Below are 21,483 nucleotides of genomic sequence, written 5' to 3'. Positions count from 1 at the left end.
GTGCTGTCAGCATTCTCTCATAGGATAGATTCTCTATCTCTCTGATCAGTTTCATGACCTGCCTCTGGTCTCGCTGCTACAGATACATGTCCTTCTTATCTTGGGGTCCCCAGAGCTGGATGCAGCATTCCACGTGGAGTCTCACCAGAGCAGAAGGGCAGAATCCCCTCCCTCACCCTGCTGGCCACGCTGCTTTTGATGCAGTTCAGGATGTGTTTGGCTTTCTGGGCTGCATGTGCACATTGCTGGGTCATCTTGAGCTTCTCATCATCCAACACCTCTGAATCTTTCTCCTCAGGGCTGCTCTCAATCCATTCTCTACTAACCCTGTTTTGGTACTAAGGTTTATCCCAACCCAGGTGCAGGACCTTGTTCTTGGCCTTGTTGAACTTCATGAGGTTCACGTGGGTCCACTTCTCAGGCACATAAAGGTCCCTGTGGATGCTGTCCCTTCCCTCCAGCACACCAATCCCACCACAGAGCTTGGTGTAGTGGGCAGACTTGCTGAGAGTGCTCTCTGTCCCACACTGTCCATGTCACCGACACCAAGATGCTGGTCCCAGTACTGACCCCTAAGGAGCTCCAGTTGTCACTGATCTCCCCTTGGATATTAATCTGTTGACCACAACTGTTTGAGTGCAACCATTCAGCCAGCTGTTTATCCACTGAATGGCCATCTGTCAAATCCATCTCTCCGATTTAAAAACAAGGATGTAACAAGATCGTGTCAAATGTTTTGCATAAGGGTACATGATGTCAGTTGCTCTTTCCTTATTCACCAGCGTTCTAACTCCATTGTAGAAAGCCAGCAAATTTGCCAGGAATGGGTTGACCTTAGTTAAGTTGTGTTAGCTCTTAACAGATCACCTCCTTATTTTCCATGTGACTTCTCACAGATTCCAGGAGGATCTGCACCATGATCTTGGTAATGCACCAAGGTGAGACTGGCCCTGTTTCTTCTTTACTTCTCTTTTTGAAAATGAGGGGTTTGTTTTCACTTTTCAGTTTGGTGGGAGCTTCACGGGACTGCCACAGTTCTCAAATATGATGGATAGTAGCTTAGCCACTTCTTCTGCCAGTTCCCTCAGGACCTGTGGATACACTGCATCAGGTCCTGTGGACTTGTGCACCTTCGGGTTCCTTAGGTGATCTTGAAACTGATCTTCTTCTGTGGGCAGTTCTTCTTTCTCCCAATCCCTGCTTTCACCTTCTGGGACACAGGTGGAGAACTTGCCCCTGAAGACTAAAGGAAAAACATCACTGAGTATCTCAGCCTTACCCATGTTTGGGGTTACCAGGTCTCCCACTTTCTTTTAGAGAGGGTTCATATTTTCCCTAGTCTACCTTTTATCACTGGTGTACCTCTAGAACCTTTTCTAGTTGCCCTTGACATCCCTGACCATAATTCTTTGAGGGCTTTACCATTCTTAACCCAATCCCAGGCAGCTCGGACAGTTTTTCTATATTCCTCCTAGGCTACCAGTCCTTGCTTGCACCATCTCTAGGCTTCCTTTTTTGGCTTGAGTTTGTCTAGGAGCTCCTTGTACATCCATGCAGGCCTCCCTGTGTTTTTGCCTGACTGCCTCTTTGTTGGGATGCGTTGCTCTTGCACTTGGAGGAGACAGTCCTTAACTAACTTTCTTGGGTACCTGTTCCCTCCAGGGCTTTATCCCGTCGTACTCCACAAAGCAGATCCCTGTAGGTGGCAAAAGTCTGCTCTTGAAGTCCAGTGTAGTGAGCTTGCTGTGCACCCTCTTTGCTATGAGTAGGAGGGCTCTGTAGATCCAATGTGTCTGTTGCTAATCAATATATGGGGACTGCTGAGTATCTGGAATAAAAGGCAAAAGCAAGAGAAAAATTAAAAACAAATATGAAAGGAAAGGAAATGAGTGCTTAAAAAGTGATGGGGGAATGGACGAAGGGAAAAATGGTGTGGACAGAGCTGAAACAAAATTCTGGCTTAAAGATGCTCTAGAAAAAATTAATGGTTTGATTTCAACATACCTGATACATTTGACACACCAGAAGGAGGAAATTCTAGCAGCAAAACATCAGAAAAGATCTGGTCATTCTTTTGTTGTTGTTGGGGTTCTATGGAGATAAATTTGTATTAAATCTTGAATGGGAAGAAAATGTTTCTTCTATTTAATGTCTGTTAGTTTTTCTCCCTTCTTCTGGAACTGCAGAAGATAATTCTTTCCAAGGGTAAAAATATATTCTGCTGATTTCTGTTATTCTGTCATTACTGTCTTAAATTAAAATGCATGGGTTTATTTTTCTGAGGGAATGTCCTTGTTTAGCCAGAAAAAGTAGCCTGTTGTAAGCATTACATAATTGTATTGAGTACCTCTCCAAGGATTCTTCAAAAGGGGAAAAAAAGTGACTATTCACTTATAATAAAATGTCTTTAATTGAGAACAGCGGCATGCTACTGTTTATAGTGTGCTTTCCTAGCAAAGCTCTGCTTCTGAAATCTGCATATACAGTTGCCTGTTTGCGTGACCCTTTGAATAGTTTTGAGCATCAGAAACTTTCTGAAGCTCCACTTCAGTTTAGAAAATAGGACAGATGTGTCCAAGGGAAAATGGCCTCTTGCAGCAACTTGTAGCCTTAGGCTTTTGATTGGTGACCAACTAAGTGTGTCAAATTGAAGTTTATTTAGGCAGAAGTGTAGTGGAAGCCAAGAGTTGAGCTCAAATCAATTTGTTGCCTTTAACAAGGGTGGGGTACATTTTTAGTCAGAGCTGATATTTTCTCAGCATCAGTAAAAGCAGCAGTTCAGGCTTTTCCTGCATTGTAGAAGTTGTCTCAGATCTGCCAAACTAGTAGCGCTGGATTCTGCAGCTGCCCCACAAATTAAATTTCTGCAGACTTAACTGAGTTTTGTGCCTCGAGCAGTTGCAGTATTGGACTTGGCTGGTTTCGGTAAGACAAGTTATTAGAATATTCTTGTGTTTTAAACCATGTGAAAATTCATTAGGGAACTAGATCTGCTTTGTATCTTCTTAGTATATGAGCTTGACTATTACTCATGCTTCAGCACAGTGGGTTTTGTGTGTGTTTTTTTGTGGTTTTTGTTTTGTGTTGTTTGGTTTGGTTTTTTGTTGTTGGGTTTTTTTTGTTTGTTTGGTTTTTGTTTTTTTTTTTGTTTCGGCTTTTTGGTTTTGTTGCGGGGGGTTTTGTGTCTGTATATATTTTTTAAGGTTGTTACTATTAGACTTGTTAATTTTTGTCTTGCTTCTTCCCGTTTACAATATTTTTTTTCCAGTTTGTCCGTAAAACATAAAAGCCCCTGAATTTGGAATAAGAAAACATTGTAAAAGTGCCTGTGTGTTTTAACTTGCTTGGTTAGAGCAAGATACTTGTATGGTTAGAGCCATCCTGGAGTCAGACCTTCATGTTTAAATGTTTAAACAAATAAAAATAAAAACAAACTTGGAAGGCAAGCTAAACTATGACTAAGTACGAGTCTTTTCATTTCTAATTGCTGATGATTGACAGTCTTATGCCAGTTCTTTTAACATTTGGAGCTCTTTGTCTTCTCTTGTCAAATCAAGTCATAGAAAAGCAAGGTAGTGTTGTGTTTTTTTTTTTTTTTTTTTTTTTTTTTTTTTTTTTTTTTTTTTTTTTTTTTTCCCAGTAGTTGGTATAATGAGCTTGGAATTGAAAAATATACCCAGGATAACACAATATTGGTTTTCTTTCTGGCCTATTGATGATGTTTTCTAAAACAGAGGTACAGCAGTGAACTAGAAATACTAGCTATCCTAAAGTTGTCAAGGGAGTCCTCTGTCCTGTTAATACCTTACAATTTCAGAAGTCTTGTAGTTGGGTTGATGTTTTTCAGACATGGTCTTTGCTTGAAAAAGAATCAGTCTCAGGGGTTTTTTTAAATTCTTTGGATTTGTGGTTTGTTGGTTTGGGTTTGGTTTTTTTTTGTTTTGTTTCGTTTTTAGCTTTTTTCAGGTTTGTTTTGGTTGGTTTTAATAGCTCTTAGCTGGGGCTATGCTGAGACAGCTATTTCTTTGTTTAAAAGCAGGAGGATTTCCAATCATTTTCATTCTTCATCTTACGTGATAAAACTTTAAGAACCTAGATGTCATCTTGGTTGCACTAAATACTGTATTGATGTGGAATAAAAATTAATCTTTACTAGAAAAATATCTGGGTCCAAATACATGATATTAGAATGGAAGAAAATTATGAGAGTATAATTTGCTATGATTGATGCATATCCTGAGATACCAACTGGCTGGGCAAGACACATTTTTTTGAGGCATCATGGCAAAAGCAAATATCAGCTCTAAAACTAGTTTTATAAAAGTTCTTTGTCAGAAAAAAGTCTGAAAGAAATAGTTTTTGGTGGAAACTCATTTGGACCCTTAGAGTAGAGTTGTAGTGAATTGTATTTTGTGAAAAAGAGTTTTGATTACCATTGTGTCTGCACATACAAATGGTATAAAATGTGCCATCTCCTGACAGGGTAGTTTGGACTCTTTGTAATGAATTAATTCCAATTTATGTGTGGGTAATGAATTTGTTCCAGTTTACACTTGTAGTCTTAAAATCACTGTTGTGTTTCTACTGGGAAAAAATACCTGCTTCGGGTGCTACTGGACATGAGCTGCTCCCACTGCTGGCAGAGCACAGGATTTGCTCTGCCCTGGTGTCATGTGCTGCTGTTGTACGTACATGGCAGCACAGAATAGCTGTTCCATGGAGGAAACCCATCAGTCGCATTTGGGGAGTAATCTCCTGCCCCCAAAGCCCTTACTTGCTAAAGGAGGTTATTCTCCGAATCTGAGCTGTTTGGAAGACTTCAGTTTTTGTCTTCATTGATGTAGCTGGGTGTTGCTGTTAAATCTGTGATTCTGCTGTGGAATTTGGGTATTTTTCACTCTTAAACTGGACTTCCCTACTGTCTTTGGTAGCGAGTTTCCTAGAGTAGTGGCAGGTAAGAAAGGAATCTTGTACTACTTCTGTATCTGCTGTTCTTTCACTTTGTAATTTCTCTGTTGCTTTAGGGATGTTAGGTATGACTTCCCACTTAGATGCTTTTATGGTGAATATATACAAGCCAAGAAGTAGTTTGGCATATAAGCCCAATGCTTGGCAAATGTTAAGTTACCCCCCATAAACCCTTGTTAGATTAAAAATGCCTGTCTTTGTATTAAGACAGCTGGGTCTTCTTCATTCTAAAATGTAGACTAGCCCACAGGCTTGTGAGAGCTTGAACAAGGGCCTTATGTCTGAGATTTTCGCTTAAGTAAATTAGTATAATTCAAACTTTTTTTTACCAGCTTGTGAGTGGCTTAGATGATACAAGATTGCATCATTTTATGCTGGTGTGATTAACTGGCTTTGAGACTTAGCCCCAGCCAGAATTACTGCATTATTGGCGTTTTGCTTAGTGTGCAAGAGGCTCCAGAAGCTTTAAATCTTATTTTCTGAAGTTTCTTTAAAAGTAAGAATCTGTGTCTTTGTTTCTAAAATACATGTGTAATTTAGCTTACTGTGAAATAGATACACATAGATATCTTTTTAAAGAAATGATAGGGGGAAAATAAAATGACATCCTGAAGGGCTGGTGCTTGTTTGGCTGAATATAGCCAACTGGGATATTTTTCTTCTGAGTGAAAAGTAATCTCTTTACTGCAAATAATCAGTTGTAAATGCAGTTTCCAAAACAATCTGATTTTGAAAACAATTATTAGGCTAATTGGTCATTAGGTTTTGAAACTCTGTAATCAGGCTTAATGTGGATGGCCTCACAACCCTAATTACTTAATGGTGTGCTTAAATGGTTTTATTAATGTAGGTTCAATTACTGCTGTTGGTATTTTGACACATGCCAACATTACCTGTCCAACAGCACATACTGCTGTTGGACAGGTAATGTTTAATTTCGTTTAACAAAAATCTTCATATGTAAGCAATATTAATGGGAATGCTAATATTTGCCTTTCCCAGCTGCCAGTATCTCCAGCTGTATTTTCTTCCCTTCCCCATCTTTATGTTTCAGGATTTTTCCATACCTCATCTCCCACCTCATGCTATGCTAAGAATTTTTTTCATGTGCTTGTAAACCTCTTTTGTCTCTCCATGCATCTGATGAGTGACTAATGGTGACTTTACCCTCCCTCATTAGTCTGTGTTTCACTCCTTGCTCTGCCAGTCAGTAATGAAATCCATTTCTGGTTAGTAGGAGAAAAGAGCCTGACTACTGAAGCAACACATGCATCAGACACATCAGCCTTTCTGTTGGACTCCTAAACTGCAAGGGATGGGCTCTGGTTACAGTGTATTTCCACTTGTCTAGCTTTCCTTTTATCTTTGAAAGAGGTAGGAAAGTCAGAGAGGAAGATGAAATGGGAGATGGTAGAAATCGAAAGGGAAAATAATTACGTTATTAGAAGAAAGAGGGAAATGGAAATTTATCTTTGGGGAAAGAAGAGGATAGATAAAGCTGTGTCAGGGGAGGTTTGGGTTGGGTATTAAGAAAAGGTTTTTCACCCAGAAGGTAGTTGGGCATTGGAACAGGCTCCCTAGGGAAGCAGTCACAGCACCAAGCCTGACAAGGTTCAAGAAGCATTTGGACAGTGCTCTCAGGCACATGATGTGACTCTGGCAGGGTCCTCTGCAGGGCCAGGAGCTGGACTTTGATGATCCCTCTGGGTCCCTCCCAACTCAGGGTATTCTGTGATTCTGTGAATTACTCTTTTATAGAATGGAAGTGTTAAAGCAAAGCCATGCACTTACATCTTTCCCTGTTGCTCACAACCCTTCATAAGAATAAAGGGCAATATTATTAATCTTCAGATGTACTTAAAACGTTAATAAAAATTGTCAGTTAAAGCAGCTTTAACATTATCAGTGGTTGTTCTTCATATACAGTTTTACAACACAAAAACCTTACAACCCCTCACAAATACAGTGGAAATTCACTGCTGCTTGTATTTCAGAATGGTCATAGTGGGGTAATGAAAGCATTGCAGACTTTTTTCTAAATACTGCATGTTGCTGCAGAATAAAGCATTGTGAAATAAATCTAGTTGTGGGGTGGCTCTGGAATAATGACTCAATTTATAAACAACTGCTCTGAGGCAATTAGTTGGTATTATACTGTGCAGTTCTAAAATAATCCCCTTTTAATTTCCAGTATGCAGCTGATGGTGGTGCTTTGCTTCCTCATCGCTGAAGTGGAATAGAGAGTGAACTGAAGTCTCAACAGGGTTGAAATAAATGTTACACGTTTATATATCCAAGCTGAGTGTCTGTGCTAGGAGTGGCTGAGTGAGCATGCTGGCACTTTACATAAGAGATGGTGTCAGATTTTAGGGGAAATGTGGTTTTTTATGAATGAAGAAGAAATAGTTAATTACTTCTATGATTTTGGAGTCAGTTTAGAATGTTGATTTGAATGGTCATTTGTGAAATAGCTAAAGCTGAGGGTTTGTTTATGCAGAAAAAGTCTGCCCAGGTTCTGGAGATGCTGAATTGAACATATTGATAGTTTTGTGTGGTCTGGAAATGAAGAGAGGTAGACCGTGTCATTTTATTCTGGAAGCTTCTTTTCAAAATTATTCCATGAACAGAAGAAAATGCAGTTATTTTCACTGTCTTGTCATTCTCTTAATTTTACTTGATTCCTAAAACTCAATTTATTGTAATTCTGTATCTAGATAATACACAAGATACGATAGAATGAAATAAAATACTAATGAGTAAGGAAATCTAGTCCTTTATATTAATATTTATTTTCAGAGTTTTTGTTTTAACAAACTGCAGGGTTTCTTTTTAGTAGATTGCTACTTTAAGGAATAAATAGACTTGTACTTTCAAGAGATAGTTTGAAAAGATCAGCATTTAAAAATACTTCCTCTGCCAAATGGAAAAATACTGTTCCAGGCAAATGTTACATAGAACCTAGCTGTACACAGAGATTTTTCCAGACTGCCTAAAATAGAAACTTGATGTGAAGCAAAATTCTCCTCCCAGATTTTGTTTATACTGTGTGAAAGCCTGATCCTTGACTATATTGTACAGTGCAAAAAACACAGAGTGCAGACATATTCCCCAGCTGGATGAGCTTATGCTTTATGAAGCAACGTGTAACTGCTCTGCACTGCTCACTGTGCTGATAACTGTGCTGGTTTTGGCAGAGGTAGAGTTAATTTTCTTCATAGTAACTAATATTGGGCCATGCTTTGGATTTGTGCTGGAAACAGTGTTTGAGCTGACTTAAATTTATGAACATGGAACATAACAACCCAGGGTAATGCTCAAGTCTTTCCTGCGAATGTGAGAGGAATTCATACACCACTTCGCATGGGCAGGCAGCTGTTCAGCCATCCCCAGGAGAACAGGGCTCCATCACACCTGACAGTGACTTGGGACAATAAACATCAGCATTCCAAACTTCCCCCATTCCTCCTTCTTCCCTCAGCTCTATATGATCAGCATGACACCATGGTCTGGGGTGTCCCTATCAGCTGTCCTGGCTGTGTCCCCTCTTTGTGCATCTCCTGCCAATTGCTGGTAGGGTGGGGTGAAGTGAAAAGTAGAAGAGGCCCTGGCTCTGTGTAAGTGCTGCTCAGCAATAACTAAAACATCCCTGAGTTATCAGCACTGTTTCCTGCAAAAATCAAAAACATGGCCCTCCACCAGCTACCATGAAGAAAATGAGTGCTGTCTCAGCCAAACCCAACACAATGGCCAAGCTGTAAATTTGGTTTTGAACAACAGGGAAGTTTGAACTGAAAAGGCAGACACTGTTATGCATTGAAGCCTCCTGGAATCCCTTCTTGGAGCTGCCACCTGTTCAAGCTAAGGAATAGATGAAGGGAATGAGAAAGCTCTCTGGCTTCAATGGATTTTTTTGGCATTGTTGCTTGGGTCTTAAGGAAACATAATGCAAAAAAAAAAGCTCACTGTAACTGCATCAGACTGTGAGATTAGGCTCTATTCAGTACACACTGGAACATATGCTTCAGCCTTTGAAAGAATTGAGCTCTTATCTAAATTGGTAAGCTTAGGGTTCAGGTTCTTACATAGCAGCAGTAATTCCCCAGAAGAGCACAAACGCCTTTTGATGGTGAATTACGGTGTTGTGTTACACAGCCAGTTCCCTACACAGCACTCCTTGTTTGTTGCTTTGAATCGACCTTACAAAGGTCCCAGAGCTGTGTACTTAAAAGTTAGGGAACATAAGAACTAAGGTGACTTTACAGTTCTAATTCATTCCTGGGCATGAATGTTTCAAATCTTTAATTGCATCATCTCATCTGCCTGTGTTTTTCACAAAGCCAGAGCTGACTTGGTAGCTCAGGAGGAAAGGGGCTCACTTTACATCTGTAGGTCTTTAGTATTGTCAGGCAGCTGACATAAGTGCTGCATAATAGATGAACCCTGTTCTGAAGGAAAAGGATCTCATGGTTTTGGTACATCCTGCACTCTTACTGGAGTGCTTCGTAAAGAAATGTATGAATCCAGTTTCATCAATTTGGGGAAAGAGTGTTGCCATTGCTTTATCGGTGGGTGGGCAAACTGTAGAGGTGTCACAGAAGTATGGAAACAGTCTCCCTGTTTTGAGGGCCTAGTGTCCAAAGTATGTACATAGCTCTTGACATGCTTAATACAGTTCTTGTTGGCTTTGGTTGCAGAGGTATTTCTTCAGCATCAAGACAGAGTTCAGACTGCAATCAAGTGAATTGAATAGTGGGCAGTTGCTCTCTGAAGAGCTTGGCTTGAACATTTTGCACAGCTTCACACTAGGCAAAGGAATAATTTGCTTTCTCAGCATTTTGCTTCTTTCCTTCAGTTCTAGCACCTTCTTTTACCATTGCTTGCTTCTGTCATCAGACAGTTCTGCTACTTGAGGGAACTGTGTGATTGCACAGGGAGATCAATATTGAGTGCCAGTTCTTGCTGTTTAATGATGCTGCTATGGTGAGGCAAAAGCTGCATCAGCTAGATCAGTTCTTTGATAGGGTTTATTGTCTGGCTGCATGAACAGTAGCATTGGCATAAATGGAAGCTGCAGGTTTTTGTGTCTGGGAGGGTGGGAACTGCCCAAAGCAAATTTAGAAGGCATTTAAGAAGCGCTGCTGCCAAACATGCAGCCTCAGTCAGATTGATTTTGCTTATTCTCCATCCCCTTTTACCTCTGCCCTTGCGCCCTCCCCGCCCCCAGTCATCTTCTGTCTGCCACAAGAAACAAGGCATGAGTCCTAAGATGGGAGAACGAGATCCTCGGGACAAGTGTTGCTACATAAGTCACTTGTACCCCTGGATCATGTCCTGGACATATCTTGAAATAGCAGCCTTATGGGAAAGGTGGGCATGAGTTCCTCCAGCCCTGGCTTTGGGCACTGGTTCCCATTTCTTGTCCATCAAGTTCCCAGCCTCCTTGCCCAGCCTGATGGTTCCCCATCTTGCTCTGTTTGCCATCTACACCCTTTTCAAACAAATTGCTCTGGAGAGAGGGGCTGTGTACAGCCTGTTTGCAGAGATAGTGTCGTTCTCTATCTCAAAATGTACTCGGCAAGGAAGGACTCTTCCATTTGTAGTTGCTCTGCTTTCAGTGGATACTGGGCAGTTGCAAATGGAGGGTGTTTGCAAAGCTGCTTTGACTCAGCCACCTTTGGGTAGGTTGTCACACAGGTGGAAAAAACCACGCTGATGTGTCAGAGTTGGCAATGTGAAAGGACTCCTTTCTCAGGCATACTTTCAAGTCCCTCTTCCAGAACTGAAGAAGCCAGGCCTTGTCACATAAAAGGACCAGAACTGAATTAGATGTGGGAAGAAAATAGGTATTTTTGCCAACTTGACTCTTGAAAGCGCCGGATCTATTTTGTTTGACCCCCCCCCACTCCCACATGACCTCATCCTATTGAACAATTGCACCTTCTCTTGTTTTTTAGGGACTGCTCTGGCAATTTTTTATAAGGAAGCACAAAAGATGAGTTACTACAATGGGAATATTTTCTTTCTTCACATTAGTGGGATATGGAGACTTCAACTTTCAGCATTAATAATCTCATTAACTATTAGTTTGTCCTAGTTACAGGTGCATATTCTGGTCAACTGTTACATTTAGTGCTACAAATGTAGTGTTTGATTACTAGACTAGAGTTCAGCATTTTGTTAAGTTTTGAGTTTTTGTTAGATCTGCTAAAACTTGCACATAGTTTGTGTAGTGTTCTTTGGGATCTGATTTCTTCAATGCGAACCTCAGGATGCCTGTATTGCTTATGGATTTCAACCTGCACGTGTTTCAGAACATCTGAAGTTTAAATAAAAACGTTTTTCTCTTGTATGCTCCTGATAACATTTGGGAGGAGATACAGAGCTGATTGGAAGATGTTTTTTACTTTATTGTCATGAACAGCAGTCCTATACGATACTGATTTATCTGAGACTTCCTATCGTATTTTCCAACTTGGTCAGCAACTCATGAACTTTTCAGAGGATTCCTGGAAGTGTTCAAGGCCAGGTTGGATGGGGCTTTGAGCAACCTAGTCTAGTGGAACCCCTGCTCCAAGGATTGGAACTAGATTGTCTATAAGGACCCCTCCACCTCTGGTTTTGGTGTGTTTTTCTATAGGAAAAGTAATTTAAGTCTGTAGGGAAAGAATTGGAGCCCATAGGCGTTTAACTGCTTTGTGTGCAGTGATCTTTCCTGTTCTCATTGTCCTCAGTGAAGAAAAGACTGCACACAGCAGAGGACTTACTTTGTCATTGTTATGTTTTATTCAGACCTGAGTTTACAGTTGTAGCCAGTGTTCAAGAAAGCCAAGTGCTGCACACATTTGCCATGTTAAACACAAATGCATATTTCATTCTTCCGTTTAACAAAAGGTTGTGTTTTTAATAAATCGTGTTGATTACAAGTATTCCAAGAAAGATGGTTCAGGTTATACCATTAAGTGTTACCTGAATAACTTCTAGGTAAAAATTCAATAAGGCATACATATTTATCCTATAATATATACATCTTACTATTCAAAATACTGTAAATCAAATTAGTATAATTTGAGAGTAATTGATGGGTTTTGTTATGTCTTTTTGTAGGTAATCAGTAGACCAGTGGTATCTGCATGTATCAGCAAATCCTGAAAAGGCAGAAATACTTAATTCTGATTTTTTTTATCACCATGGAGAAGTTAGGCTTGTAATAAGGTCTTGCTTCTTAAATTGAATCTCTTTTTACTAGTAGTTGAAATTTAATCCAGGCCTGTATTTTTTTGCTTGCTTCTTCTCTCATCCCCCAGATATATGTGCATGTTCTGTGGGGATTAGGATTCCCTAATGGCAATGTGTCATTTCTTGAATTTAAAAATTGAATTAATTATTTTTTAAATAATCACCAGCTTTGGTGAGAAACACATCTCAAAGTTTTAACAGAAGCAGCTGGAAAGATGCAGGACCTTTTCCATCTGACAATGACATCAGTGGCCTTAAAAAGCAAAGAATGAAGAATAGCATCTGTGGTTATGGCTGGTTGTCCTGCTCAGTGGGATCTTTCCCATCTGAGAGGCTGTGGCCCAGACTCCCCCTCGGTTCCTTTCTTCTCACAGTGGTTTCAGTTCTGGGCTGACTTTATGTGCAGGAGGTTTCTGTGAAGTAGGTGATGCTCACAGGGAGTTTGGACAATTCTGATACTCATAACGTTTAATGGCTAGCTGTCTTACACCTCTTCTTGTTTTACTAAGAATGTGAGATGTGACTTTTTAGTAGCTTGGCAGGACAGGGTGTGGTTTTACCTGGTTTGTAAAAAGATGGTCAAAATGAAACTTGACAAACACACTGACATGAGCACTTGAGAACATACTTTGTATGTAGAGTAGTGTCAGAAGCTTACTCTGGCAGGATCTGGGAGCATGCTTGTTTATATATTGTGCCTTTTTTGGTTTTGTTTTGACCCTTACAGAGCCAACAGTGCGGGCAGAACTGATGGAACAGGTGCCTCATATTGCTATGTTCTGTCAAGAAAACAGACCTTCAATCCCTTATGCTTTTTCCAAATACCTACTACCTATTGTGGTGCGATACCTCGCAGACCAGAATAACCAGGTAAGTTTCTTGTAGGAGTAGTTTACTGCCTGGTGAAATACTGTTGTGATGCCAAGTTATTTAAATTTAGTGTCGTACAAGTGTGTTGTATTTTGGGATGTAAGGGTTTGGAATGGCAATGAAATACATGGTACTGTGAATTTATTTAAAGAAAATATTAAAGAACTTTTAAAGAGAATGTCATGACAGTTTTTTGCCTCCTATGTGATCTGTCCTGATTTGGGGCCTTTTTTCTGGTATTGTATTCATATGGACAAAATGAGTCATTTAGACAAGCTTACATAATTTAAATACTGGCAAAAAGGAATGGTAGTAATGAAAAAATGAGTCCTTTGTAAGATTCAGGTTTTCAACACCATGATGTACTTTCATTAACAGTTACTTGTGTATCAATCCAATAAAAGTTGTGGATTGAACTCATGTGGTTTGTTTCTCTGCATTTATAAGTTAGCTTGTCCAAAGCTTTCTTGAGGCTTCTCCAGTCATTTCAGACTAGATTAATGCTTGTTGATACATCATTTTCAGTATTTTAGGCCTCTTGAGTTTGTTACTTTTTTCCTTGCCCTTTTCAAAATTTATATAGTTAAAAATAACTTTCCAAACCTATTTTTCTTAGTAGTTGTTTTGCTAACTCATTTATAATACAGCAACCCTGCTTTTGTTTGATGTTTTCCTGCTAGAAGATGCAGTGATTATTTTCATTATTTTAACCTCTGTTGAATAGTTCATTGGGCTGCGGATCTCTGAAACAAAGAGCTCAAAGGTGTTTCCCTAATTGCTGCATTGCAGTATATGTAGTCTCTTGCTGTATGTAATGTTTTCTTTTCTCATGAAATTACTCCTTTTAGAGGCAGGGGTGAACCAGCTATGAAGTCAATAATGGGTATCTTATTTTTATGCATTTTTTTTTTAAATGGGACTAAGTAAAATTGTGTCTCAGAATTTAAAAACGTTGGAAATAAACACAATTTTTCTTTGCCAGCCTATTTCTTGTTAATCTCAGAAGAAGAGGATTTGTTGAATAAAATTCATATTCCTTATAAATTTGTTACTCTCCATTAATTGTGCTGCTTTTTCTTCGCGCATTTGCATGAGATTTGCCATGACTGGTCTTTTTGATATTAAAACAAATTGAGTGTGAGCCCAAGAAACACCCACATGTTGTCAGCTGAGGCGGGTGCCCACCTCCATACTTCCCAAAACACAGGACAGCAAACATGAAGAGCTTGCAGAAGCGCTTGTGGAGGGCTCGTCCTTTCACTGTGTGCAGTTGGTAGTGCGGTGTGCTGGTGTATAGGTACAGCTTGCAAAATACAGGACGCACGTATTTCCTCGAATAAAACTCTCTTTGAATTGCTTGGTTCAATTTTTTGTCATTTTATGGCAGGTAAGAAAAACAAGCCAGGCAGCGTTGTTAGTGCTGTTGGAGCAAGAACTCATCGAGAGATACGATGTGGAGACGAAAGTGTGCCCTGTGCTGATAGATCTGACAGCTCCAGACAGCAACGACGATGTGAAGACGGAAGCTGTGGCTGTAAGTAACAGCAGTACCAAATCACACAGCCAAAAGTGTGCCTGGATGCTTGATAGTGCAGTGGTGGTGGTGTGTTTCCAAAGGAAAGCGTTACATTCCCTCTCAGTAACAAATCTGTAACTTCTGTGCTGTGTCAGTGCTGTACACTCTGGTCAAGTTAAGATGTAAGTTCAGTAGCTTATATATGCTGTAAAAAAACAACCCAGCTGGACAGGACAGTGCAGGGGATTAATTTTATTGACTCCTAAAGCATCTGCTGTGTTGGCTTTTTAGTTTTCTGAAGGTTTGTCTGTTTATTTTATGGAAGTGTAAATTGACGGTGTGGAAAATTTCCATCAGTTCAAAAGCTTTAATGCCTCAGTTCTGTTGCTTCTTGCTGCATGTCTGTTCTCTTTATTGATTTTGTTGTGTTTTATTGGACAAAGTAATAAGCATCTGAGTTGATTAACTCATGGTTGGTTGGTTGGAGGGTTTTTTTTTTTGCATTAGACACAATCTTTGTAATTAAAATGTATGTGTTGAATTAAAATAGCAAACAGATTAGTTCATTTTTAATGGAGAAATAGTAGATGTATGCCCTTTTGTTTCCTTTTTTTTTGCAAGTGATGCTTTCTGCTGGGTGAATTTTTTTCTTTTAACTTGAGACCTCATTTAATATTTTACTTTCCTACAGTAGCTGGACTGATAAACAATAGAAAGGCTCCAGCACTGCTGCATTTGGCACCAATTTCTAGTGCTTCTTGATAAAGCTTACCACTACATAAGGGAATAAAGCATAAGCAGATTCATTTTATCTGTCTTCATGGTTTTGAAGGCATTGAAACTTGACAGAAATTTCTGTACCTCATCAACCCCCTAGAGGTTAGAAAAGCCATCATTTGTTATTATAGGGGAATGAGTGTAAGTAGTTCTACTGACATGATTGGGAAAGGTAGACATAAAGTTCTTTTTGCTTTTTAAAGTTAATTTTTTTTTTTTTTAATGTTTCAGTACAAGTTAGAATGAAAGAGCAGTTAGAGGGAAGAGCTCTTTTTTGGTGTGATACATTTCTTTGGGAATTTTATGTTTGGGAGTTGCACATATGCAGTGTAGTGTTGTCTTTAATTTTAAACCATACAGGACTCAGAAGTCTCTTAAGCATATTATTTATCAATAATTTTCTGATAATTGTACATATATACATTTTGTATTGAAATAGTAAAAGAAGTAAAAGAATCCTCTTTTTTTAAGAGGTCTGTTGAGTAACACAGCAGCATAATTTCAAAGGGTCCAGTTATCTTTGTTAGCTGGGAATTTGATTCTGTTTATTGGAAGATCAGTACCATCTTCTACACCTGTGTCGTGTCATGACAGGAAGGAAATGGGAAACCCTGTTGTTTGCAAAAGTGGCCAAACCTTTTCAATTCAAATGGCGTTTGGTTTTCAATATTTTTCACAGTTTTCAGTAAAAATATGTTAATTAGCATGAAGAATAGATATAAAAAGCCTCTGCTTAGCTGACACAGAATGGTGCATTGTGCAAACATCTCTGACTAGGGTCTGTCTTGTCATTAGATTATGTGCAAGATGGCCTCCATGGTTGGAAAGGACATCACGGAAAGACTTGTGCTTCCCAGGTTCTGCGAGATGTGCTGTGACTGCAGGATGTTTCACGTTCGTAAGGTATGAATTACGAGCATCAGGTCTGGATTATCTGGGAAAAACGTGTCGTGTGCTTGGAACTTGCATGTGACTAAGAAACTTCCCCAGTTGATCTCATTTGTGAAATGCGTACGTGAAAGCTGTGGAGGTTTCTGTAGCTCTCATTTCCACAGATTTTAATATTTGATACTGAGATTTTTTTTTTTCCAGAATCACTACCCTCATTACTAGAAACAAAGAAAGAATCTACTTGTTCTTATACTGTAGGTAGCTGCAGTGCAGGGTATATGTCCTTATGGTTGTGTTGGTAGCCAGGAAAACATGCACCAACTGTGGCTGATACAGCATCAACCACCTGAACTCATATGTGTGTGCACAAATGGAATTAAAGATGCTCATCTTCATTAAAGATGAAGTAAACCAGTATTTCATTGTGATGTTGAGGTGTGGAAGGATGCGTTTTGGTCTCATCCTGCCATTGAATAGCTTATTTCCCTTGATAGCTGCACGTGTTCTTCAATTTGACAGCACTTCAGATACATTTTATCCTCCTTTCATTTAAATTCTGGGGTTCTTCTATAATTAAAAAAGACTGACTAATTTTGACCAAAAAAAAAAAGAAAATTATTTCTTTTTTAAAAACCATGGAAAGTGATGGAATGGGAAAGTAGTTCATAATGAGTTTGCACCAAAACACATTTGTCTGTTTTTTTAAAGTTTGGGGGTTTTTTTTTCCCCCCTTGGATTTTGCTGTGGTCTTAGTCTTTATTTCTTGAATTCTGTCTGCAAGGTATGTGCAGCCAATTTTGGAGATATCTGCAGTGTGGTTGGACAGCAAGCCACCGAAGAAATGCTGGTAAGCCATTTCTTAAAGGGTTTTTCTGAATACAGTTCAGGAGTAGAGCCAGACAAGCTACAGAAGAAGGGCAGTTGATGAGAGATTGCAGGGGGAGTGTGGCAGGGGGAATAAAGTGCTGGGAGTGGTGAGGCCTATGTATTGATTTAATCTCTTCAAGTCAGTTTTCCTGCTGCAAACAGCCTCCTGGAAAGGAGGGAAAGAAAAAGAAAGGTAAATAAGGAAATAAGTGAATCTTGGAAATAACAAATGAAATAAAGGGAAAAGAGACAAATTCAAAATGGAAAAGCAGGGAACTGGATGAAGTGGTGAGAAGAGGATCCTCAACTATGCCCACATTCCCATGGTGGGTCCAGGGAGCTAGTGGATGTTGATAGATTTGGAGACATGACAAAGCTAGGGAGCAGAAATCAGCTTGGCAGTCTCTGAGATCCCTCTTCAAGCTTTCTCCTCCTGGCAGTGTGGACAGTGAGCTTGTTGAGGGCCAGCAGATGCTGATCAATCAATGCCCTGAATTAGTGAGGGACGTATATGGACAGAGTGTAAATGCAGGCATGACTTCAACCAGAGGCTCTGCAGCTTTTTGCAGTTGAGGTGTTGGAACAGGTAGGCCTATTGTGGCTCTCAGGCTATTTTTATGCTCTTAAAGCATTTGCTGCACTTTTCTCTAGCTATTGAGTGATTCAAGTGATTTGGTAGTGAAGTTTAGTTGTGTGGATTTGCATCCCATATGGTTCCTGATTTGGGATGTAAATTGATTTCTCTCACACAACTGCCTTTTTAGTGATTAGCGTAATGAATTTGGATTAAAACTTTGTCAAGGGTGCAGTTAGACTTATGAAATAAAAAAGTGATGATTATTTCATTTGAAAGCAATAATGTGTGGCAAGACAGCTGGGGTTCTCATTCTATGACAGAGAATGCCATTGTTTCGCTCTTCTTGGATTATTGTTAGGAAAAAGGAGGGGTGTAAAAAGCTGAATGATAAAACTTCATTTTCTAACCTAAAAGTTTTTTTTAATTAGAGGCAAAGTCCAGAAAACTTGGCTGCAGAGAGTAGGAACAGCTGAACATCAGTAACTGTGAACAAGGCTGTAGCAACAGCCATACGATTTCTTGTATTTTGTCACTGTGCATGTTGCAAGCCAAGGCAGCTGTGCACGTCTTTGCCTCACCTGCACTCTGTCCAGCCTTACCATTAATGTTTCCAAAAAGCCCAAGCACATGAGCACCTTCAAAATGCTTCAGTTTTATTAGTAAAACCAGTGCTCTCTTCAAACATGTTTTACCTTGAGCAAATGCAGTCTTTCTCTCATTCCCCCGTTCCTCTTTGCATTTCATGTCCTGCATTGTAGGACAGAGGGTGGCAGAGGTTGATAAATCTAACAATGAGAAGTGTAGGCAGAAAAGGAAGTTTTTTCTTTTTGAAGATGCTGTTCCTTTGCATTTCAGTAAGAATCTTACAAAATAACCAAAGTTCTCTCTGATAGGTAAAACGTTAATCATAGAATCAAAAAATGTTAGGGTTTGGAAGGGACCTGAAAGATCATCTAGTTCCAACCTCCCCTGTCATGGGCAGGGATGCCTTCCACTAGATCAGCTTATTCAAGGCCTTATCCGTCTGGCCATGAACACTTCCAAACCTAGGGTATCCACAATCTGCGTGGGCAGTGTGTTCCAGTGCCTCATCACCCTGGTAAAGAATTGCTTCCTAATAATGCAGCAGTATTATTTTTGTGGTCCCTGCTTTAAAAGAATGCTGTGGACATGAGGTCTTGTCTTACGATAGGTTTGTTGGTGTTGGCGGTATTTTGAAGTTGGACTTTTTGGGGGTATTTTTTGGGGTATAAATCAGGTTTAAGAGTTAGTACTTTTTTGCTATTCTTCAGACAGGTGAATTTTCTGTAGCTGTATCCATAAGTAATATGAAAACAGCAGATTAGAAGCATAGTGCTACTGAATGTGTGTTCTTTGTCTTGCAAATGTTAAACTGTGCATCCCAGTACGAAGGTGGACAACCAGGTGAAGAAAAAATGAAAGTGAAAAGAGAACTTGTTTTGAAACAAGTGCTGCATATTAAGACTTGCAAACTCACCCCCTGTATTCCTAACAGCTGCCGAGGTTTTTCCAGCTCTGCTCTGATAATGTGTGGGGAGTTAGGAAAGCCTGTGCTGAGTGCTTCATGGCAGTTTCTTGTGCAACATCACAGGAAGTCCGGAGGACAAAACTGTCAACCCTTTTTATTAATTTGATTAGTGATCCTTCACGATGGGTAAGAATTGCTTTTTATTTTTTGAATAGCTGTCATATTTGAAGGATTTTACTGCAATACTCCATGTAGAAGTTCTCATGGGTGTGGATAATCTAACTTATTTCATGGACCTCAAGCAAAATTCTTCTTAGACTGGTTAGTTCATTGATGGGTGTAAAGAGTCCCTCACATTTTCACTGCAGCATGTAAGAAAAACTCTGTCAGTGGAGTAGCTTTTTTTAGCTACAGAATTGTCTGTGACTTAACATTGCTGAGAATAATTAACAAAACTGGAAAATTAATTATGATATGCTTGTACTTCTTCAGGTTCCTTACCACCATGTCATTTTTTGGGGGGAGGGGCTAGTGGAATTTGTGATTGGTTTGGAGGTTGTGGCTTTGGGTTTTGTGGGTGTTTTGGATGTTGGTGGTGGGGAGATTTTTATTAATAAAATTTTTATTGTGTCTTAGGGGATGGGTTTTTGTTTTCGGGTTTTTTTAGGGAGGGGTTGGGTGGGATTTTTTTTTGTCGTTTGGTGGGGTTGGTTTTTTGTTTGTTTGGAGTTTTTTTATTATTTTGAAGATTTACTCTTGAAGATTGACTCTTAAACCTTAAGTTTGATACTGAGCAAACTACTTCCAAGAGCCAGGGATCATCTGCACAGAAGCATGAGCTCGTGAATCTTGGAAAGTCATGCAAGTTGTATCCCAGCAGAATTAATCAAATAACAAAAATTGAGAGAGAGAGTGGTTGAGGAAAATAAATAGTAGGAGAAAGGAGGAGCAGATGCACAGCATAGCCAAATGGGAAAGGGAAAGAAAGACAATGCTTATCAGTCAAATTTCTGAAAGTGAAATGTCTGTTTACTGTATGTGATTTTTTTTTTCTCCTTTCAAGTTGTCAAAATTCTGACCTAAGCTCTCAGATTTACCTGCTTCTATTATCTAAACAGATTCGTCCTCCTTTGGTTGTGGGGAGTAAGCCTGTCAGTTTGGTTACCTGTGATTTAACTGGTTTCACCCTGCTTTTTCATTTTTCTTAACATTTTTTTTAAAACTTGGCACTCTATATACATCTGGCTCATTCTTTCCAGACAAGAGCCTCTGCTCTTGATTCCTTAGTAGGCTTATAACCCTTTCAATTCTTAGTAACAGGCATTTTGTGTTTTATAGGACAGCAAGATTTATATATATCATTTTGCTTTTTCACCTTGGACCCTTTCCACTAGGTTCGCCAAGCAGCTTTTCAGTCTCTGGGGCCTTTCATATCAACTTTCGCTAATCCATCCAGCAGTGGCCAGTACTTTAAAGAAGAGGATGGTAAAAACCCAGAGGACTGTGGTTCTGCACAGGAAAATAGGTAAATTTGCTAAATCTACAGTTATTTTTGCCTCCTTGTTCTTCTTCTGCATGATCTGCACATTAGGTAAACTAACTTTGCTGGATAAATTGAATAATTGGAAAACGGAAAGATGTGGATCTTCTCATCTTCATAGACCAGAATTAGGATATATGTTCTATGGTGAGATGACTGACTTGATAGACAAGGAAGAGCAGTGTATACTGTGTACCTGGATTTCAGGAAGGCTTTTGCCATGGTCTGCTGTAAGATCCTTGTGGAGAAGCTGCTGCAGTTTGGCTTGGATGAGGAGATAGTGAGGTGGGCTGAGGACTGCAGCCTGGCTGGGCCCACGGGCACTGGTCAGCTGCGCGTAGTTGAAGGTCACTCACTAACTAATGGTGTATGAGAGGGGTCACTACTGGCTCCAGTCCTGTTTAACATCCTCTTTAGTCATCTGAACGGTGGAGCAGGGTGTAGCCTCAGCACAAAACTGGGAGGAGTGGCTGCTTCACCCACAGGGTCATGCTGCCATCCACAGGGAGACCTGGACACGCTGGAGAGGGTGCGGTGAAGGGCCACAAAATGACAGAGTGTAGCATCTCTCCTGTTAGGAGAATCTGAGAGAGCTGGGACTTCAGCCTGGAGAGGAGAGGGCTCCCTTGGGGAATCTTACCAATGTTCATGAATACCTGAGGGGAGAGTGAAAAGAGGATGAAGCTGGACTCTCTTCAGTGATGCCCAGTGACAGGACCAGAGCCAGTGGCCACAGCCCCAAACACAGGAGG

At 39.9% G+C, this 21,483-nt stretch overlaps 1 protein-coding gene across 8 annotated transcripts in view; it reads left to right on the top strand.

Annotated features, from left to right (window-relative positions):
- Window positions 1-21,483, top strand: part of PPP4R1 (protein phosphatase 4 regulatory subunit 1) — a 64,395-nt gene that overhangs the window by 22,548 nt on the left and 20,364 nt on the right. For all 8 annotated transcript variants that reach the window (XM_040060684.2, XM_040060669.2, XM_040060714.2 and 5 more), the window contains 6 exons: window positions 12,932-13,074; window positions 14,462-14,608; window positions 16,163-16,270; window positions 17,040-17,105; window positions 19,219-19,377; window positions 20,586-20,716. In XM_040060684.2, coding sequence (XP_039916618.1) covers window positions 12,932-13,074; window positions 14,462-14,608; window positions 16,163-16,270; window positions 17,040-17,105; window positions 19,219-19,377; window positions 20,586-20,716 — 754 coding nt within the window. The remainder of the gene's footprint in view (window positions 1-12,931; window positions 13,075-14,461; window positions 14,609-16,162; window positions 16,271-17,039; window positions 17,106-19,218; window positions 19,378-20,585; window positions 20,717-21,483) is intronic.

The sequence above is a fragment of the Hirundo rustica genome, chromosome 1 (assembly GCF_015227805.2).
Source record: "Hirundo rustica isolate bHirRus1 chromosome 1, bHirRus1.pri.v3, whole genome shotgun sequence".
Taxonomy (NCBI): domain Eukaryota; kingdom Metazoa; phylum Chordata; class Aves; order Passeriformes; family Hirundinidae; genus Hirundo; species Hirundo rustica.
This window is presented reverse-complemented; position numbering and strand designations above follow the sequence as displayed.